The 18401-nt window shown below is 36.3% G+C and overlaps 1 protein-coding gene across 1 annotated transcript; it reads right to left on the minus strand.

The window, feature by feature from the left end:
• Positions 1-16003: 16003 nt before the first annotated feature.
• On the minus strand, positions 16004-17952 carry LOC149247949 (uncharacterized). Its single transcript, XM_089455972.1, has 3 exons — positions 17727-17952; positions 17460-17589; positions 16004-17324 (listed from the first exon to the last, which is right to left on the minus strand). Exons 1-3 carry the CDS (start codon positions 17902-17904, stop codon positions 16106-16108), a joined length of 1527 nt encoding a protein of 508 aa, XP_089312098.1. The 5' UTR covers positions 17905-17952; the 3' UTR covers positions 16004-16105.
• Between the last annotated feature and the right edge of the window lie 449 nt (positions 17953-18401).

Genomic DNA, 18401 nt, shown 5'->3' on the forward strand with positions numbered 1-18401 from the left:
AAAAATTGGGTAAAATCAAAAGTTAAATTTTTAGATAATTTGAATTTCTCAAAAGGAATTGAACTTTGGAGACTCCTCTATTTAAGAAACTCCTGATAAGTGTCCTCCCTAAATTACAAGGATTTTAATTTCTCTTGTTCCTCCATGAAATGATCCCTACTGATAAAATGCTCAAAATTTTCAGCATGAATAAATACATAATCAAATGGAGGGATTTGACTTTGATAAGCTTTTGAATAATTGATTGTTTTATAATGGTTGTTAATGATGTTTACATGATCATATCTGTAAAGGGTAATGAATGCAACCAAACATTCTGAATTGCTTGAGCTTAATTCCTTGCATGACGCTTGTCTCTTAAATTCATTTGACCAATTTTAATAGGAAAAATAGGCCATACCTTCTTCTAGAACTTGCATAATCTATTGGGTTGTCCATATAGTGCAGTTAGTCTACCTATTTCTCAAATATAGCTAATATATTAGTAACAAATTTTGACAGAACATGGGGTCCTACCTCACTACCCTATATTCTGATAAAAGAGAAAGTATCCTCAACAAACCAATCACCAATTTGAGATATAAATTCTTGAATGTCCTTTATACTTCTTGGGAAATATGTTCCAAACAAAGTATGATATAATGGGATCATAAATTTTTCACATATATCATAAAAATGACTTTGCAAATTATTTTACGACAAAATAGTTGTATAGTCCTGAATACCTTGTTTATGATCAAAATAATAACTCCATCACATTAAAGGAAAACGTACTAAATCCATTACAATATCCAAAAGACAACATACATATAGAAAATTTGCTCAAAACGTGGAGGGGATGGCAATAAAACTTTTATAGCTTTTGACAAGATTTTGGACAAGATGTCCCCTAGTTGAACCTTTGTGATTGATAGTAAATCCCGTGAATTAAGGGCGCGCTTTCAACCTTGCAATGTTCATGGTTAGATTTCCCATAAGTTTGGATAGCATTTTGATCAAAATCTAAAAGGCCTTTTAAAAATAGCAATAGGATAATCCTTCTCTGTTTTAAGTTTTTGTTTGTCATCCCTAAACCGTTCTTTAACAATCTGATTGAAGTCTTTATTTACATTCTTGAGGACAACGTTACTGAATTGATTAAAAAACTCTTTTAGAAATATTTCAAGAGTACTGAGTTATAAATTGCAGATAGTTATTCAGGTTTCCATGAGGAAATTATGTTTTGATTAGAGTTAATAACATAGAATGTTTGGAAATCAACATGAGATAATATCCATCTTATCATTGTAATAAGGAAGCATAGTAGCACTAGCTGTAATTTTATGTAGTTCAATCTTATTAATGGATTCATAATGAGTGAGAGGGAGATTCCTACTCTAAATTATCATCACCTAAACTACCTCATTACAGCCACTCTTTTTTTTAAAAAGAAATTAAAAATTTCATCCCAAAGGAGCTTACCTGCATCTTGAGTTTTGTATGTAGTGTTCAAGATTAACGAGGGGTTTTTATTTTAATCCTCTAGCCCTGGTGTTTCAGTCCAACTTATTTTGGCCATAATCTCTTGAACAGGTTGTTTGGATGCAGGTGACTTTACATTTTTACCCATTTTATGACTTGTAACAGAAACAATGAGAACAAATAAGAATTCATGATTTATAATGAGAAATTATAAGAAATTGAATTTTGAATAGGCTAACACAAACCAGAAAATGCACATATTTTTAAATTTGTTCACTGTTTATTCATTAAAACTTGAAAACTTAAAATTCACAGTTGCAGATAAGAGTTCAGGCAGAACACTAAATTTGTAATGCAAATGTAAAATTTTAAAATAAATGAGGGTAATTCTTTAATGCATGGAAGATTTCATTATTTTTCATAAATGTGAAAAGAAAGGTAACTATTGCTTGCATTTTGAGATGAGATCAGGAGGCCAGGAGGCGGGATTTATTATTTTTTTCAAAACTTTCAAATAGATCCTTGACAACTCACCATAAAACTTATCTATTAAACTGCTAAAATAAAGCAAAAACATAGAAAACGAAAAAAAATAGGAAAACGACAAAAAGCAGGGAGGTCGGGGTCGTTGGTAACTGAGGAAGTTGGGATGTCGGGAATTCTTCATAAAAACATTTTGGAGTAGAATTCTCCGACCCCGACCTCAAGATGATTGAGAAGGTTGGAGGTTGATAAGGTTAGAGGTCAGATGTCAGGGAGTTGAGACATAAGTTTGAAACCAAGTGTTTTAACTTCTGACTTTCAATTTATGTATGCATATTTTGAGTTTTTTAATTTTTGAAAAGGATTAAAAGATAAAAAAAAATTGAAGGGTCCCTAATTTATTTTCTTTCTGTTTTTGAAACAAAACATTAAAATGGGGGGTTGTTGTACTTCTAACAACAAGTTTTCATGCTTGTATCTTGGATGGATCCTCTTGATGAAATATTTCATATCTCTTCATTCCTATCGAATTAGAGGGAGTGTTATATACTATTGGAAAGGTCTCACCATATGATTTCAACCATATATCCTATGCTTCCATTTGGGCTAGGTAGTTAGAGTAAAAAATTTCCTTCAAATATAGGGTATCCAAATGGGGATTTCTTGTACTTTGGTTGTGTCATGTTTAGAAAATATTTCATGTCTCCCCATTCCTATAGAATTAGTGGGAGTTCCATATATTGTTGGAAATTTATCAAAACAATCTTTGGAGCTGTACATTTCTATTATCCAATTGAGCTAGTTAATGGGAGTAAAAATACTTTAAACTATAGGGTATCCAATTAGGGAATGAAAAGTCGAAATGTTTTTTCCAACAACATTCATTTTCCAATTTTTATATCAAACAATAGTAGGCTTCACATGTCTTTAACATCAAGTCCCAAAAAGAAGTTATACTTAAAATTTCAAAAAGAAGTTAAATAATAAATCTATATACTTATCTTTCATTGAAGTCCCATCCTTCATCCTTGCATTATACAACTTCTTTCATAAGAAAAATTTGTTCACTAGGGACACAGAAAGTTACAAAGCCCCTAACTTGTTCAACAATACCTTTGTTGTATCTTCTGATGAAAATTCAATAATATTGAATTTGAGAGACACAACCATAATATTTTCATTTCCTTTCAATACAACTTTTTCTATTGATGTGTTAGCATCTTCATTAATCTAGTACTTAGATCCATAGTAATCCCCTAATCTTGGCCACTAAAAGGTCTTCCATTTTTAGATTCCACAACTTGAGATTATACCCATTGAATTTCTCAATATCTTTCTTAGATTGCTTACCATTTATTTTCATGAAAATAATTGATGCCACAAGGTTTTCCATATCCCAAGCCAAAACCCTTTCCTACATCACCTTCAATCCAAACTACCTTGACACACAATGTTGTTTTTAACCCTTTATAATTAATTTCAACAAAAAAGTTACTAATAAAAGTATATAAAATGCAATGAAACACATACACACATTTAGGAGAAGGATTTTTCCTTAGAAACCCAAAGTAATAAAACTAAAATATTATCATTGTATTTTATATTTAGAGTGTTAAAATATATGACATGGAATCTATATACCCTGAATCCATTAACATACAACCAAAATTCCTTAATTGGAATTACAAAACCATGGGTTGAAGAACCATGCACCACAAAATTTCTAAAAGCAACTATCTTCCAAAAATGAATTCCAAAACCATCCAACTTGTGGAACTAATCATGCAAAAAAAAAAAAAAACTCATACCTAACATCAAGTCCTTCTATAGAATAACTTTGGTGTGATTTATTATGCCCTATGTTACCCAAGTTCTCTTCTGTCATATACAGTTCATCAACAATTCTGAGTTTGAAGAACATTCCTTTCTTTGTCTAGTGATTGTGTAAAACCCATAGATACTTGAGTAGTATGCCTAGTTTGTTTGAAGGGATACCCAACATGATCACAATAATCCTTAGTTCTATAGTGTACACTTATGCACTTTCTCTTGCCTCTCCTTGAAGTGATTCCAACATATCCATCAGTATTATACAAACTTAGTATGGTAGAACTAGGATTTGATGAGAGTATAAATCACGAGGTGAGGAATTAATTGCCTCTCTAGTCCTCATTGGCCAAGAGATTGGAGAGGGTGTTTCTGAGGAAATCTACAAGGGTTTTGGTGGAGGAATGAATCTTAGAAATTCTTGGAGGATTTAGTTATGCTTCCTTGTAGTATTTTTATTTTAATACGAATTCAAGAACCCATAGTTTGGGTGGAACCATAATGTTGTGTTTTGAAGGGTGGAGAGAGTTGGTCTCTAGAATCCTTGTGCACTTTGTTGGTTTCAATTTAGTTGGTGGGTGGACATGGATGAATCCCCGAAGCCCCTAGTTCAACTAATGGATGCATTTAATCCCTGAAGAAAACTATCCCTTAGCCTATGGAATTTTGCTCAAGGGTGACAAATGCAAGTGAGACATAGTTGAAATTATCTATTGTTGGGTGGAGAGTCATAGTCCCAAAATCAATTGACCATTAGCTTTGAGAGAAGTATCTCTCATTTTCTCATGAAATTAGGAATGTGTGTGTGTGTGTGTCTATTTACATTGTTGGTATGAAAATGATCTTTATTGATGGTATGGTTCACTATTTAATTTTCTATATGCTTGACCAATGTATTATCTTCACTATGTAAAGGGTGTAGGAATAGCATGTGGATGCAAGGGTTATGATCCTGTAATAATCAACATGGAATCTTTAGTATTATAGTGATAGGATTTTGTTTAAGTTATAGTAATGTACAAATTTAACGTGAGTAATTTTGCAAGCAATTTGAGGATGTGAAATATAGGGGATGCATGGTATTACACTAACATCTTGGATGTAAGGGATACTTCACCATGATGATGTTGGGTTGCACTAGTAAAAATGAGTACTCTATAGGGTTGATGGGTAGTGTGAAATGATTTGTAATCAAGTGTTTCATTGCATGTTTAACTTTCTATAAAAGTAATGAAAAATTTATTGCATGCTACTTACATTCTTGATTGAAGGGAAGGAGTCATGATTGCATCCTTTGTAGTTGCATTATGTCATTTATTTAATTATGTGAGAAATGATGAAACATTTTCTAGGATTTTCTAATGTTGAGCCAAGGAAAGCAAGTTTCTTCTCTGTTTATGAGTTGTTACAACTCTTTGAAATTTTGTGAAGAAATGCACTTGAAAGTGATGTTAAGTTGTTATCATTAATTGTTTCTTAAGTTTGGTAATAAATTCCTTATGAATTTAATGGTTATCAGGTGCTATAAGCAATGTTGTGAACACTAATGGCCAAATTTTAAGTTAAAATTTAAATTCTGGTTTAATAGGTCACTGAGGTCGGAGGTCAAGAGGTCGGCCAAAAGGCCTGATCATTCGGTGGCCCAATATGGCTCTCCACAACCATAGGTCAGGGATCGAGATTAGCAGCTTAAAATTTAAACGTTACTAAAGGGAATGAGGGTTAACTATTACTACCTTTTGGATTCACGGCTCACATGTCAACTTGTCCATAGTGGCTATGGGTAAGTTACCACATGGTTTCATGGTGGGTGTGTTCATCACTGACCCAACTATTGTAGCCATTTAATCAAATTAAAAAGTTTATGTTAGGTTAATAGGGTTTGATATCCACTTTCGCTTCGATTTTAAATAGAAGTTAAGTGGTGATGGAACTAGAACTTAGTTTCTCTTTCTAGTTCTCTTTTATCCACTCCATTTTTAGGTCTTCAATATCTCCCAAATGCTCTCCAAATTTAGGTTATCAATTACAACCACCAAAATTTTTGCAAGGTCCTAAAGTGCTTACAAAAGCCGCAATGATGTGTGCCATATTATAAGAGATATTAGCAACATTCTCTTCCATCCTCAAAAATATTTCTTTTGCTACATCATGATGAGTATTATTATTGTTTTCGCTTCCATAGACAACCTTGGATTACTTACAAGACTAGTGCCTAGTAACATCTATATTTATGTGTCTCATATGATCTTCAATAAACTGGAGACATCATATACCTATTATACACATATGTAAATACATACAATAAAAAACATGGGTTGGTTCCTTGATCCAAGGAAATAAGTAATGTATTTTGTTTCTCTTTCACATATACAACTCACAGGTATATAAGTATGAACTAGTGGAGGCCGAATAGTTTGAAGACCTACAACTTAATCAACTTTAAGAGAGAAATGGGAGAAAAAAAGGGAGATAGCATAACTCATCATATAGAGCTTGAAACCTAGAGATATCTATATTTATGACATAGATCTTCGAGCTTCGAGAGTTCTACACTTGTTTGAATTACTGGTAGAGATAATGGATAAAGGAGAAATGGATGTTATGCTTCATGGAGCACAATTTAAAGATATAATCTCAAAGCCACATACATGCATGGGCACTAAAAAGTCAACACAAATGAATCTGTAAAAGGATATGAAACATTATTGGGATCTACAATTACATAAAATCAGAGAGGAAACATAAACATAATGGAATTTAATAGAGGGAAAACATATTGTAGTACGCGAATGTAGGAATCACCACATTTCATTAATATTCTAGAAAATGCAAATCTTGAAGTAATACACTCACAAAAATAACATGTGGTTTTTTCTGCAGAATTCAGAACCTCTGTTATGTGTTTCTTCCTCCCTTTTGTAATGAGAGGGAGAAACGGAGAATTAAAAAATATCTCAGGAGAACCTCCAGCTACCAACATGGCTAGCTATCTCAGTGCACTCGCTTTGTCACCTCCCATTAATACAACATAAAGATGCCTTTCTTGGAACTAAAACAGCATAATGAAATCAATCAAAAATAGAAAAACATAATTCGGAAATGAATTGAAATGACAGTCCCGTAAACATCTAATCCACTCCTCTTTGTTGGCCTCTGGTTACAACTGTGTCTCTTCTAAATTATGCCTCATTCTCCCATCGGGTTCCCTGTCGCTTTCTTCCTGAATTGCTTTAATTCTTCTTTTACAGGAACCAGAAGTGGCATGCGCAATGGCCATAATAGACTCAGATCACAGTTTCCAACTCATCCACCCTCCCAGACTCCCTGTAAAACACTATCGGAGCCCTGAGATGACTCATAATACTATTTTATCATTGAATCAAGGATTCTCGCCATCAGCCTCTTAGACTTAAAAACATCATAAAACATGTGAGTTTCGATTCCCTTTAGGCCTCGAATGGTTCATCCCCTATTTGCATTCCTTCTCATATGACTGGGGGTAGTGACCTGGTGCTTAGCTGAATATCGAAGATCGATGATCGCAACTTTCCTAGACCATATCTCTAGTTGCACCCTCATATCCTGTGTGATTTTGATGTGCAGTGACCTCCGATCATCGATTTGCGAGATGACATCATATCGTGCCATGTATCACCTTGTGAGTGGTGACATGTGTCATTATGTTTTGGCCCCATTTGACCCCTTAAAATGCCAGATCTTCATGCCACATTTCCTTCGTACCACCACATCATGTTGTCGTCAGCTGGCATGTGTCTTTCTCAAGACCAATCCTATGTTGCCATGTTGCCCTACTGGAGGAGAGAGAAAGAGCTTACCTACCTATATTTTTCACAACAATCCTTTGTTAAATATTTTTCGTCCCTCCTCGCGCTTTCCACTATCATATCACAACATCGCGATATCACGATGTTCTGGAGTTGTAACCCTGTCATCACGTCGATCGTCGATTTACGATGCCCTAGACCAACCGATTGCCGATATGCCTAGATCGCAGGAACTTCGATTGCGATTTACACAGGACCTCTGCAATGTATGATCATTGATATGTGGGATCACAGGAACCTCCGATTGGGGTTTGCGATATTAGAAATTACTAATTACTGATCTCGCTACTCTTCCCCACTTCTACTTCAGTAAAAATGGTGATTTATGATTGCAATGAGCTCCCTGACCTACGATATGATTTTCTCCTTCACTTTAAAGGAAACAAAACCCCTGAACTTTAGCAGGACATATCTTCTTATTTAGAAGTCCATTTTTAGACTTCCATATACCGTTGGAAAACCTTTTTTGATCACTATGCAATGGAGTGGGTCCAATTTATCTTTGATGGCTTTTAAGGTTTGAAAAATGGCTTCAAACTTCACTCCTATTTGGCACTTGGGATAACTGAAAACTCATAATGCAGTGAGTGACAACATTGGCTCGAACTGGGGACAGTGCCTTGCTGGCAAGGTGATGATAACCTGCAGAATAGTAGCCTTCTTTTCATTGGGCATGGAGTCATCATAAAAACTAAAAACTTAACTAACTAACTGCAAACTGACTAAATGATTGTAACATTTACTTACTCACTCACTTACATAGCTGAAAACTTAAAAAAAAAAAATTGACAGTACATCACCAAAGTCTTTGGGCCTTCTCCTCGAGCTTCAAACTTGAATGAAAATTGTCTATACCTACTGAAAGTATATACACTATGTGATCTCTTCTCTCCAATGTAGCCAGTTAAGAAAATGGCTACTTCACTGAGTTCTGCTCATACTCTTATTAGCAGGCACAATAAAAAATGGAGTCGCAACTCAAAATTCAACTGATTCTCAAAACCAACCTTCCAATGACACCATCTCAACGTCACGGTACTGGACTTTATTCCATTGTTCTCTATAAATTCAGCAATTAAAACCATCATGTACCTCATAAAATATTTGGACAATAATTTTAATATGTGTCCCCAACTTGGTAATTGATGCTCAACTCTTTTAATCTCCTCCATGAACCTTCTAATTGAGTTAGTGAACTCCCTACCTACTTCCATAAATCATCCAATATGCTTTATAATCAACTCAGAGCCTTCACACACAGTTAAGCATTCGATACTCGCATTCCTTGGTGTTTCTAGCCCATGGAGCAATGCTTCATGCTTTGCCACGTTGTTGGTTTCCTCAAACTCCAGCTTGGATGAGAGCGGTATCAAGCTTCCCTCAGGAGGTACCAACAATACTCCTACTCCATTTCCCTCTTTGGAATTCGCTTCGTCAAAGTATAAATTCCACACTTTGTTTTCATCTGTGTGTTGGTGGTCTAACGGTATTGTTAGATGTACTTGTGCTTCTTCTAAGATGGTCTAATATTCTTCTAGCAACATGGAGGAGAGGTTGCTTTCTTTTCCATACGTTGGAGAATTTTTCGAACCTTCAGCTCGAGTCACATTTTTTACAAATTTGGAGTCTCTATACAACCTCCTTTCTTAACCTCCAAAAGTGGGAATAGTGGCATAAGTTAGATCTAATTTGATAGATCCCCCCACCTTGGAACCCCAAGACCTAGGTAGGAGCATGTCGAATTGAGGGGGGATATCTGCCACTACTATTTCCATCACTACGCTCTTCACATGGATCTGAGTCACGTTTACCACCAGATCTTTTATCATTCCCACACATTTGACCCTCTTAGAGTCAAAGGAGTATAGGTCCTTGTAGGGTCTGGTGATCTGCAAGCCAATTTGTTCTGTCACGGCTAAGGGTATGAGGTTATGTGAGGCTCGAGAGTCCAGCATATAGTTGTGCAATAAAAGGTCGTGAATTACCACGGTCACATAGAAGGGTGTAGTGGAAGGATCAAGTTATTCAACATGAGGCCTGAAAACAACCATTGGTCTTTCTTCTTAAAGGTTTAGAGAGTCATGAGTTGGTTCTGAGGTGGATGGAAGCATGAATTGAGAGATTTGGGCTTTATAAGTGGATCGTGTTAGCAGTTCAATTAGAAGAATAGGAATCTTTAACTTTTTGAGCTCGTTCTAAAGATTGAATGAAAGTTGGACCTTTCCTACGCCTCCTAGCTCTACCTCTCTTTCTTTATCACTGGTAGATTTTATCAGAACACGTGCCTTCTCTTCTGTGTGTTCCTCAAAGCTATTGCATTCCCTATTTAAGGAAACTTTTACTTTGGATGAGTGAGGGTTCAACTTCTCTTTCCCTTTATTTAACACTAGGAAATATCTTGGGGGGCAGTTTCCTCTCATTGTTCAGGTTCGCTCGACCACTTTTTTGTAGATTTGAGATCATACCTTTAATGAGGTTGTGCTTATATGAAATCTGCAAATTTTTATAGTAGCTCCCTATGTCTTCCTGATTTACTATTTCTTCTCTATCATGGCACATCTCATGGTGAGCTATGTTTTCCTATTCCTCTTCAGAGAAGGAGGAATACAAGTTTCCCTACATCTCATGTGTATCTAGTGGTTGTTCACTCGGATCATCTTATAAATATAGAGGAGGAGGGATCTGATCGACTTTATCTTTTCATTCCCTTTGAAGTATCTGCAATGGTGGACTTGTGTACTGTGGGTTATAACCTTGGTTGTTACCTTAAGAATTATGTTGCGGGGGACTCTTGTTCTCAAGCCCAAGCTTCACCACCTTGTGCGATAAACTCTTAATCATCTTATCCATTTCTTCCCACTTCAGATCTGGTAATTCTTTACCTTGAACGAAGGAGGATGCTTCTTCTTTCCCCCTTTTCTTCTCATGAGGATTATTCTTTCCTCTTGACTTCCATGCCAAGACGAATTTTGCTTCCACCTCAAGAGCGTCCACTTGGAGTTGATCTAAAGTACGAGACTTCCTCTCCCTTAGGGTAAAGCCAAATTCAGACTCAAGGGCTCCCACACATACTACATCAGCAATAGATTGAGGAGGCTTTATATCAACAGGTAGGTTATTATACTTCTTATTGAATCTTTTTATGACTTCTGAAATTTCCTCTTCTCACTTCTTCCTTCTAGCATTGAAATTTGTGAAGACATACTCATGATCTCTCTCTTCACCCCACTTTTGTGTGAAAGGGTTTTCGAGTTATTCCCAGGTGGTGATGGATGCATTGGGTAGGGATTTAAGCCACTTTCTGGCTTCTCCATCAAGGGAATGCACAAAGAGTCTCAAGACCACATCGAGTTTCAACATTTAGATTCTCAACAAAAGTATAGAAGGTTTCAATGTGTCTCTATGCAATGCTTTCATCTTCCCTATTGAACCTATGAAAAATATTTAGGTAGTCCCGAGGCACAACACTTAGGGGTTGAGGTAAACCAAGAGGGGCATATTTATCCAGTAAGAAGCCCAGAACATCCATCTGGATTAATGGGAAAGGATTAAGATTTACAGGAGGAACTTGGGCCAAAACCACAATGGTTGGAGTAACTAGGTTGAGAGTAGTGTGACTAAGTGTCTAGTGGATATTGCTATGTCTATGGAGTGTCTTCCACAGGTTATGTAAGGACTTTAGGAATAAAATATGAGCAATGGATGGTAGCGCGTTGCGAGCTTGAGGAGGAAACTTCAATGAATGATAAGACAATAACACAAGTAATAGGATTTTTCTCCTTCGAGACTCTCTTGAGAATTAATTTCTCTCTGACAGATACAGAAGGGGTTTTCTACTGAGAGGTATGTGAGCGGGTGTGGGGCTTTCTAAAAGCGAGGATGATAAATGAAAATGATATTTGTGGAGTCGCCAAGATGATGAGGATACAATCAGAACGTCTTTGCTCACCTACACAAAGAGTGATTAACTTGTCATATCACATAGGAAAAATCCTTCAATACATTCCCTCGCAACAGTGCCAAAAGATGTTGTCGCTTCCAAAGACAACCTAGGATTGCTTACAAGACTAGTGCCTGGTAACATCTATATTTGTGTGTCCCAAATGATCTTCAAGAAACCAAAGGCATCATGTACCTATTATACACATATGTAAATACATACAATAAACAACATGGGTTGGTTCCTTCATCCAAGGACATAAGCCATGTATTTCTAGTGCTCTTTAACATATACAAGTGACGGGAATATATGTATGAACTAGTGGAGGCCGAGTAGTTAGAGGACCTACAAATTAATCAACTTTAGCAGAGAAGTGGGAGAAGAAAGGGAGATAACATAACTCATCATATAGATCTTGAAACCTTGAGAATTCTATATTTATCACATAGATCTTGGTGCTTCAATAGTTCTACACTTGTCTGAATTACAAGTAGACATAATGAATAAAGGAGAAATGGATGTTACATTGTTATGGTTCATGGAGCATAATTTAAAGATATAGTCTCAAAGCCACATACAAGCACATGCATTAACAAGTCAACAAAAATGAAATTATAAACACATATGAAACATTTCTTGTACCTACAATTACATGAAATCAAAGAGGAAACATAAACATAATGGAATTTAATAGAGGGAAAACATATTGTAGTACCTAAATGTAGGAATCACAACCATTTCATTAATATTCTGGAAGATGCAAATATTGAAGTAATATAGTCACAGAAATAACATGTGGTTTTTTCTTCACAATTCAGAACCTTTGTTAAGTGTTTGTTCCTCCCTTTTATTAGGAGAGGGAGAAATAGAGAATTACAAAATATCTCAGGAGAACCTCCAACTGCCAACAGGGCTAGCTCTCTTGGCGTGCTCACTCTATCGCCTCCCATTATTACAACATAAACATGCCTTTCTTGGAACTAAAACAACATAATGAAATCAATCAAAAACAGAAAAACAAAATTCAAAAATGAACTGAAATGATGGTCTCGTGAATATATCCACAAAACTCCTCTTTGCTGGCCTCTGGTTGCAACTGTGTCTATGCTAAATTACACCTTATTCTCTCGGTGGGTTCCCTATCACTTTCTGCGTGAACCTCTTTAATTCTTCTTTTGCAAGAACCGAGAGTGACACGTGTAATGGCCATAATAGTCTTGGATGAGAGCTTTCGACTCATCCGCCCTTCCAGACACCCTATAAAACATTATCGGAGCCCTAAGATGCCCTGTAATAATTTTTTATCATTGAATCAGTGGTTTTCGCCATCACCCTCTTACACTCAAAAAAATCATAAAATAGGCAAGTTTTGATCCCCTTTAGGCCCTGTATGGTTTAGCCCCTATTTGCATTCCTTCTCATATGACCGGGGGCAATGGCCTCATGCTTAGCTGAATATCGAAGATCGATGATCACAACTTTCCTATACCATGTCTCTCGCTGCACTTCCTCTCCTTTGCGATTGTGATGAGCAGGGACCGACAATCAATGATTTGCGAGATGACATGATATCTTTCCACTTGTCACATTGTGAGTGGTGACACATGTCATCGTGTTTTGACCCCATTTGACCCCTTAAAATGTCAAATCCACATGCCACGTGTCCTCCGGACCACCACGTCACACTGACGTCAACTGCCATGTGTCTTTCTCAGGACCAATATTGTGCTACGATGTGGCCCTACTAGAGGAGAAAGGAATAGCCTGCGTGCCCTTGGTTTTTCACAACAATCCTTAAATATTTTTTGGTCCTCTCGGCGCTTTCCACTATCATATTGCAACAAAGCGATATCACAATTTTTTGGAGTTGTAACCCTATCGTCATGCTGATCGCTGATTTTTAATGCCCTGGACCGACTGATAGTTTATATGCCTAGATCGCACGAACTCCGTTTGCAATATACACTAGACCTCTGCAGTGTGCAATCGCTAAAATGCAGGATCACAAGAACCTTTGACTGTGATGTGTGATTTCTGTGATCGCTTATCGTTGATCTTGCTGCTCTTCCATGTTGCTACTTGAGCAAAAATGCCGATTTGTGATTTTGATGAGCTCCCTCAACTCCAATATGCTTTTCTCCTTCACTTTAAAGGCAACAGAACCCATGAAGTTTAACAGGTCATATATTTTGATCTAAAAGTCCATTTTCACACTTCCATATATCGTTGGAAAGCTCGTTCTGAGCACTATGCAATGGAGGGGGTCCGATTTAGCTCTGAGAGATTTTGAGGTATGAAAAATGGCTTTGAAATTCATTTTTATTTGGCACTTGGGACGACTCAAAACTCATAATGCAATGAGTGACAATACTTATGAAAAAACTAATAGAATACAACTGGGTGGCTAGGGTTCCACTACTTACTTTTAACCCACTTTATGGATCCTACAATTTTCCACAAATGAAGTAATATAAATTGCTCTAATTACCAACATGATACGTAATCTATTGTTGATATTCTACTAGAACATGTTGTGAAAAACAAATCTTATAATGTTCCAAAATAATATATTTTAAATCTCATATTAGTTATCACTAGCTTATTGCTTGAATTTAGGAAAGAGGAAAATTGATCATTATTTATACAAATGAACTAAAGATGTGTCACAAGAAACCTAATGTGGGAGAAAACCTATCTAAACTGTGAGGCCTATACTTTGCCACTTTTCCTTTAGTTATGTGAATGTAAATACAAAGAAAGAGACGCGCACCATGGAGTTTTCTTTGGCACCATGGTGTGAATAACAACTAAAGATTATTTTCCTCCTTTTCTATGCTCTCAAATACCATTTCTAGATGTTCTAGTCAACTATGGAAGGCTTAAAATGCTAAATAATGGAATCCCTTTCTTCCTATTGGCCCTATATTTAACATAGCTTAATAATATATTAAAATTAGGTTTTTTGCATGCTTCACCCTCAACTTTGAAGTCCACACATGGCTAGCCATAAATGTGTGGCTAATGAGGCATAACACAACATCGAGTTACGTCATGGTTGTCAAAATGCTGGTGCTTTTTACATGGTTGGAAATGTCTTTATTTTCATAATAATGTTTAGGAGTTGTGAGCTATAATAAAAAAATATTAACCCAAAAAAGTGTAGGTTGATTGAAATGTCTAAATAACTCTATAAAGTTCTAAACCCCAAATCTCACTCAAAATTTATAAATATAAATAGAAAAATATATAATAATTACTCCATTCCAAACCATACCATATACATATACAAAATAGTTAATTTCATTGAAGGAATCTTTTTCATGGCTGGACATCCAATACAACTCATTTATAAACTTACCTCATGGTTTGGCTCCCTATTCTGCTTCGATTTTTGTATATACTCTAATTGGACAGATAATTAATATTAGTTTACTCACATACACCAGTGACATTTATTATTATTTATTTATCTTCAATAACTTTAATGATTAAGGCCTTTAAAGGGGAGAAACACTTTACCGGATATTTTTTAGATTATATATTTTGTAATAAAGCATCCAATGGGAGGAAGCATATAATAGAGCATTGGAGAAAAACACCATAATATCATAGTTTTGCAATAAGCTTTATGGATTTAGATTTTAACAATCCACCATTATTTTATCAAGAAAAAGGGCATGACACTGCATAAACTTACTTTATTTCCAACCAGGTGTTCTCCTTTGTCAATATCGTGTTTGCTTTTGACCTTATTGGTGCATTTCCAATCTTATATCATAGTAGCAGAACAATCTGTGGTGCGTGCCGCTGCTTTTTAAAAGATTTGAAAACAGAAATTTCGCAATCAAGCATAACCTGAATATCTAGAAGTAGTAGATCAAGATTGTGCAGTTATATATCTAGGTTTATGACTAAGTATCAAGGCCTCGTCGAAGCTCATATCAAGATCGAGATATGATCGAATAGACAGGCTGAGAAGTTGTCAGATTTCACAGTTAGTCCTTCGAGTTTTGATAGTTTGCTATGAAGGATTTGGGTGCCTCATTGAGAGCTTGAATCACGGTGTGTATCATCCCACGATTTATCAACGTTATGCTTCGGAGGTCTGATTAAAGCCAATACACAATCAAGTTAGAATTTTCGAATCGAGATTTCTCTAACTAGTGAGTGAGTGATATGCCAAAATGTTACAATAATCTCAAAATGGAAAAAAAAAACGAGCGTCAATATGGTTAATAACTTAGTATTTTTATGAATGTCAAGAAATTATTCAGAACAATTTCCATATATTTCTACGGAGTGAGCCATATGCCAACATGTTACAATAATCTCAGAATCTAAAAGAAAAAAAAAACGTCATTAGGGTTAAAAACCTAATATTTATTTGGAAAAGAAAAAAAAAACGTCATTAGGGCTATAAACCTAATATTTATTTATTCATATATGAAATTTGAATGCGGAAAAAAATATTCAGAACAACTTCAACATACAACATACATTTATATAAGGCGAACTTCAACTTCATGAATTCAATACGACTGAAGAATTAGCAAATATAGATTTGGTGCGGATCAGAAGCACAAGTATTGATATTGCACATATCGTCTTGCGCCGAAACTGGAACTTGTCCAGCTCCACCCTCATAGTACTCATCAATTTCCGACGCTCCACTTTCTCCTCCAAATATTGGAAGAATTGGCTTTGTATTAGGTTTTTCATTAGGAAATCTTGAGCAATTCTGTTGATCACCAATCCCTCCTCCCTCGATCTTATAGCTGTTCTGCCAGCTGCTACTCATACCAGCATACGTAGGGACATCATAGCTCAAATTTGGACGATCCATCAGTTCATTCTCAGCATAGAGATTACTGGTCCCTCTAATTAATGGCGCACAAACCTGGGCCACCAAATTCGGTGGCTGCCATGATTGACTGGCAGTCTTCTCATGATGCGCAGTAACAACATCCTCAAGTACTCCAGTTCCCAACAATTCATTGGTATAATAAGAAACTCCTGAATAGACCTCTGTAATATCACCACCAATATTTGAATTGGAGTAAGCAGCGTTCCATGCACTTATTCTTCTAGATTCTGTGAGCGATGAATAGTCGATCATGGTGTCCTTTTCAATTATCTGCCCATCGTTTTCAATATTTTCTTTGGATGACTGTATTTCAGATAGAGCAGGGATGCTGAATCCGGCTGAGTCCAGAAGGTACTTAATGGCAGAGCTAGGCACCTCATGAGGTGGTATTATAGTCCTGCGTGAATTTAATATTAATTCATCGCATGTCGATTGCCTTGCAGCCTTATAATCATGCGGGTTTTCTGCTTGCAGATACCGAGATATAAAAGCTGTATGAATGGGGTCTGGATTAATTAAAAACTCATCATTGGTATCCTCTGCTTTTTGTTTTAATTCCAATACATCCCGAGCACACCCCTGATTTTCTCCTGTACTGAACAGAATATTGAAAGTGCTGTTATTTCGCTGGTATCCTTCTACTGGCATGACCTCCAAGTCTGGCAGGGCAGAGTGTGACAACGTAACAACTTCAGGAACATGAGCAGACACTGAATCTTCATCTCTAATACGATCGGACTGAAAAACAAAATTAGGTTTCCTCTTGCCCTTCTCGATGGCGACGGTACTGGAGGACGGGCGATGGTGTTTCAACATGAGCTTTTTCTTGATGGCTGAGTTCCAGTAATTCTTGACCTCATTGTCTGTGCGTCCAGGTAAACGTGCCGCGATTTGAGACCACCTTGTCATCATTGTCGTGCACACATAATCAAGAGAGCGACTAGGAAATGAAATATGATGTGCACTACGAAATAAAATAGGTTGGACATCAAAAAATGGAAAAACTAGGGTTGAGAGAATGGACGAAAGTGGAAACCTGTTACCGAGACTGGATTGTAACTGTATTATCAGTCGCTCTTCTTGGGGTGAAATTGCACAACGTTTAAGACCAGGTCGCAAGTAGTTAATCCATCTCAGCCTGCAACTCTTTCCACATCTCTGCAGACCTGTATAATGCATGGTATAAACAACATTATTCTTGCATAATTGGAATTTATATTGTAGGCTGCCCACAGTATTAAATTGAATTGAGTCGAAGATCAAGAAAATGAAATTACAAATTAGAATAGTATTCGGCGCTTACCAGCCTGCTCGGCGATATAGTTCCAGCAGCCCATGAGGCCCTTTCTCATGATATAGGTGGTAAGTTTTATATCTTCATCCGGTGACCAGAGACCTTTTCTTAGACTTCGCCTTGAGGAATTGGAGGCGACGCCTTTCCCTTCCCATTCCCCTTGTCGTTGCCGTTGTGTGCCACCCATTCCCCCCGGCGAATTGTTCTGCTCTTCCTTCTTTCTGAGTAATTTTGCTCACTCAGTTTATCATGTTGCAAACGCAAACACTAACACAAAGGAGAGAATTCGTTTCATCCTGCCTCATTCTCCCATGTGCAATTATTAGCACAGTGGTAGGTTACCAACTGTGTTCTCCCTTTGACTGTGAATCAATGATTGAGTCTGTCATTGCCGTCGCGTACTTTTCATTTGATCCTATTTAACCTATTCACTGAATCGTCATTGCCACTTATTAACGATCAAATTTGTCAGTCACTTATTCACGATCAAGATAATGACTGTTTTTCGCCGGTTTAATTACAGATTCTGACATGATTTTGAAATATGATAAACAAAATTAAATTGAAATAATTATCTTTTTCTCGTCAAAATCCCTAATATTTTCAAAATCTACGATCAAAATAATTTTAACATTGTTAATATGGTTGAAATTTGACATTTTTTTCTTTCTTTTTAAACATATT

The sequence above is a fragment of the Pinus tabuliformis genome, chromosome 7, assembly GCF_031772625.1.
Source record: "Pinus tabuliformis cultivar Carrire ecotype Pingquan chromosome 7, CPIR1, whole genome shotgun sequence".
Taxonomy (NCBI): Eukaryota; Viridiplantae; Streptophyta; class Pinopsida; order Pinales; family Pinaceae; genus Pinus; species Pinus tabuliformis.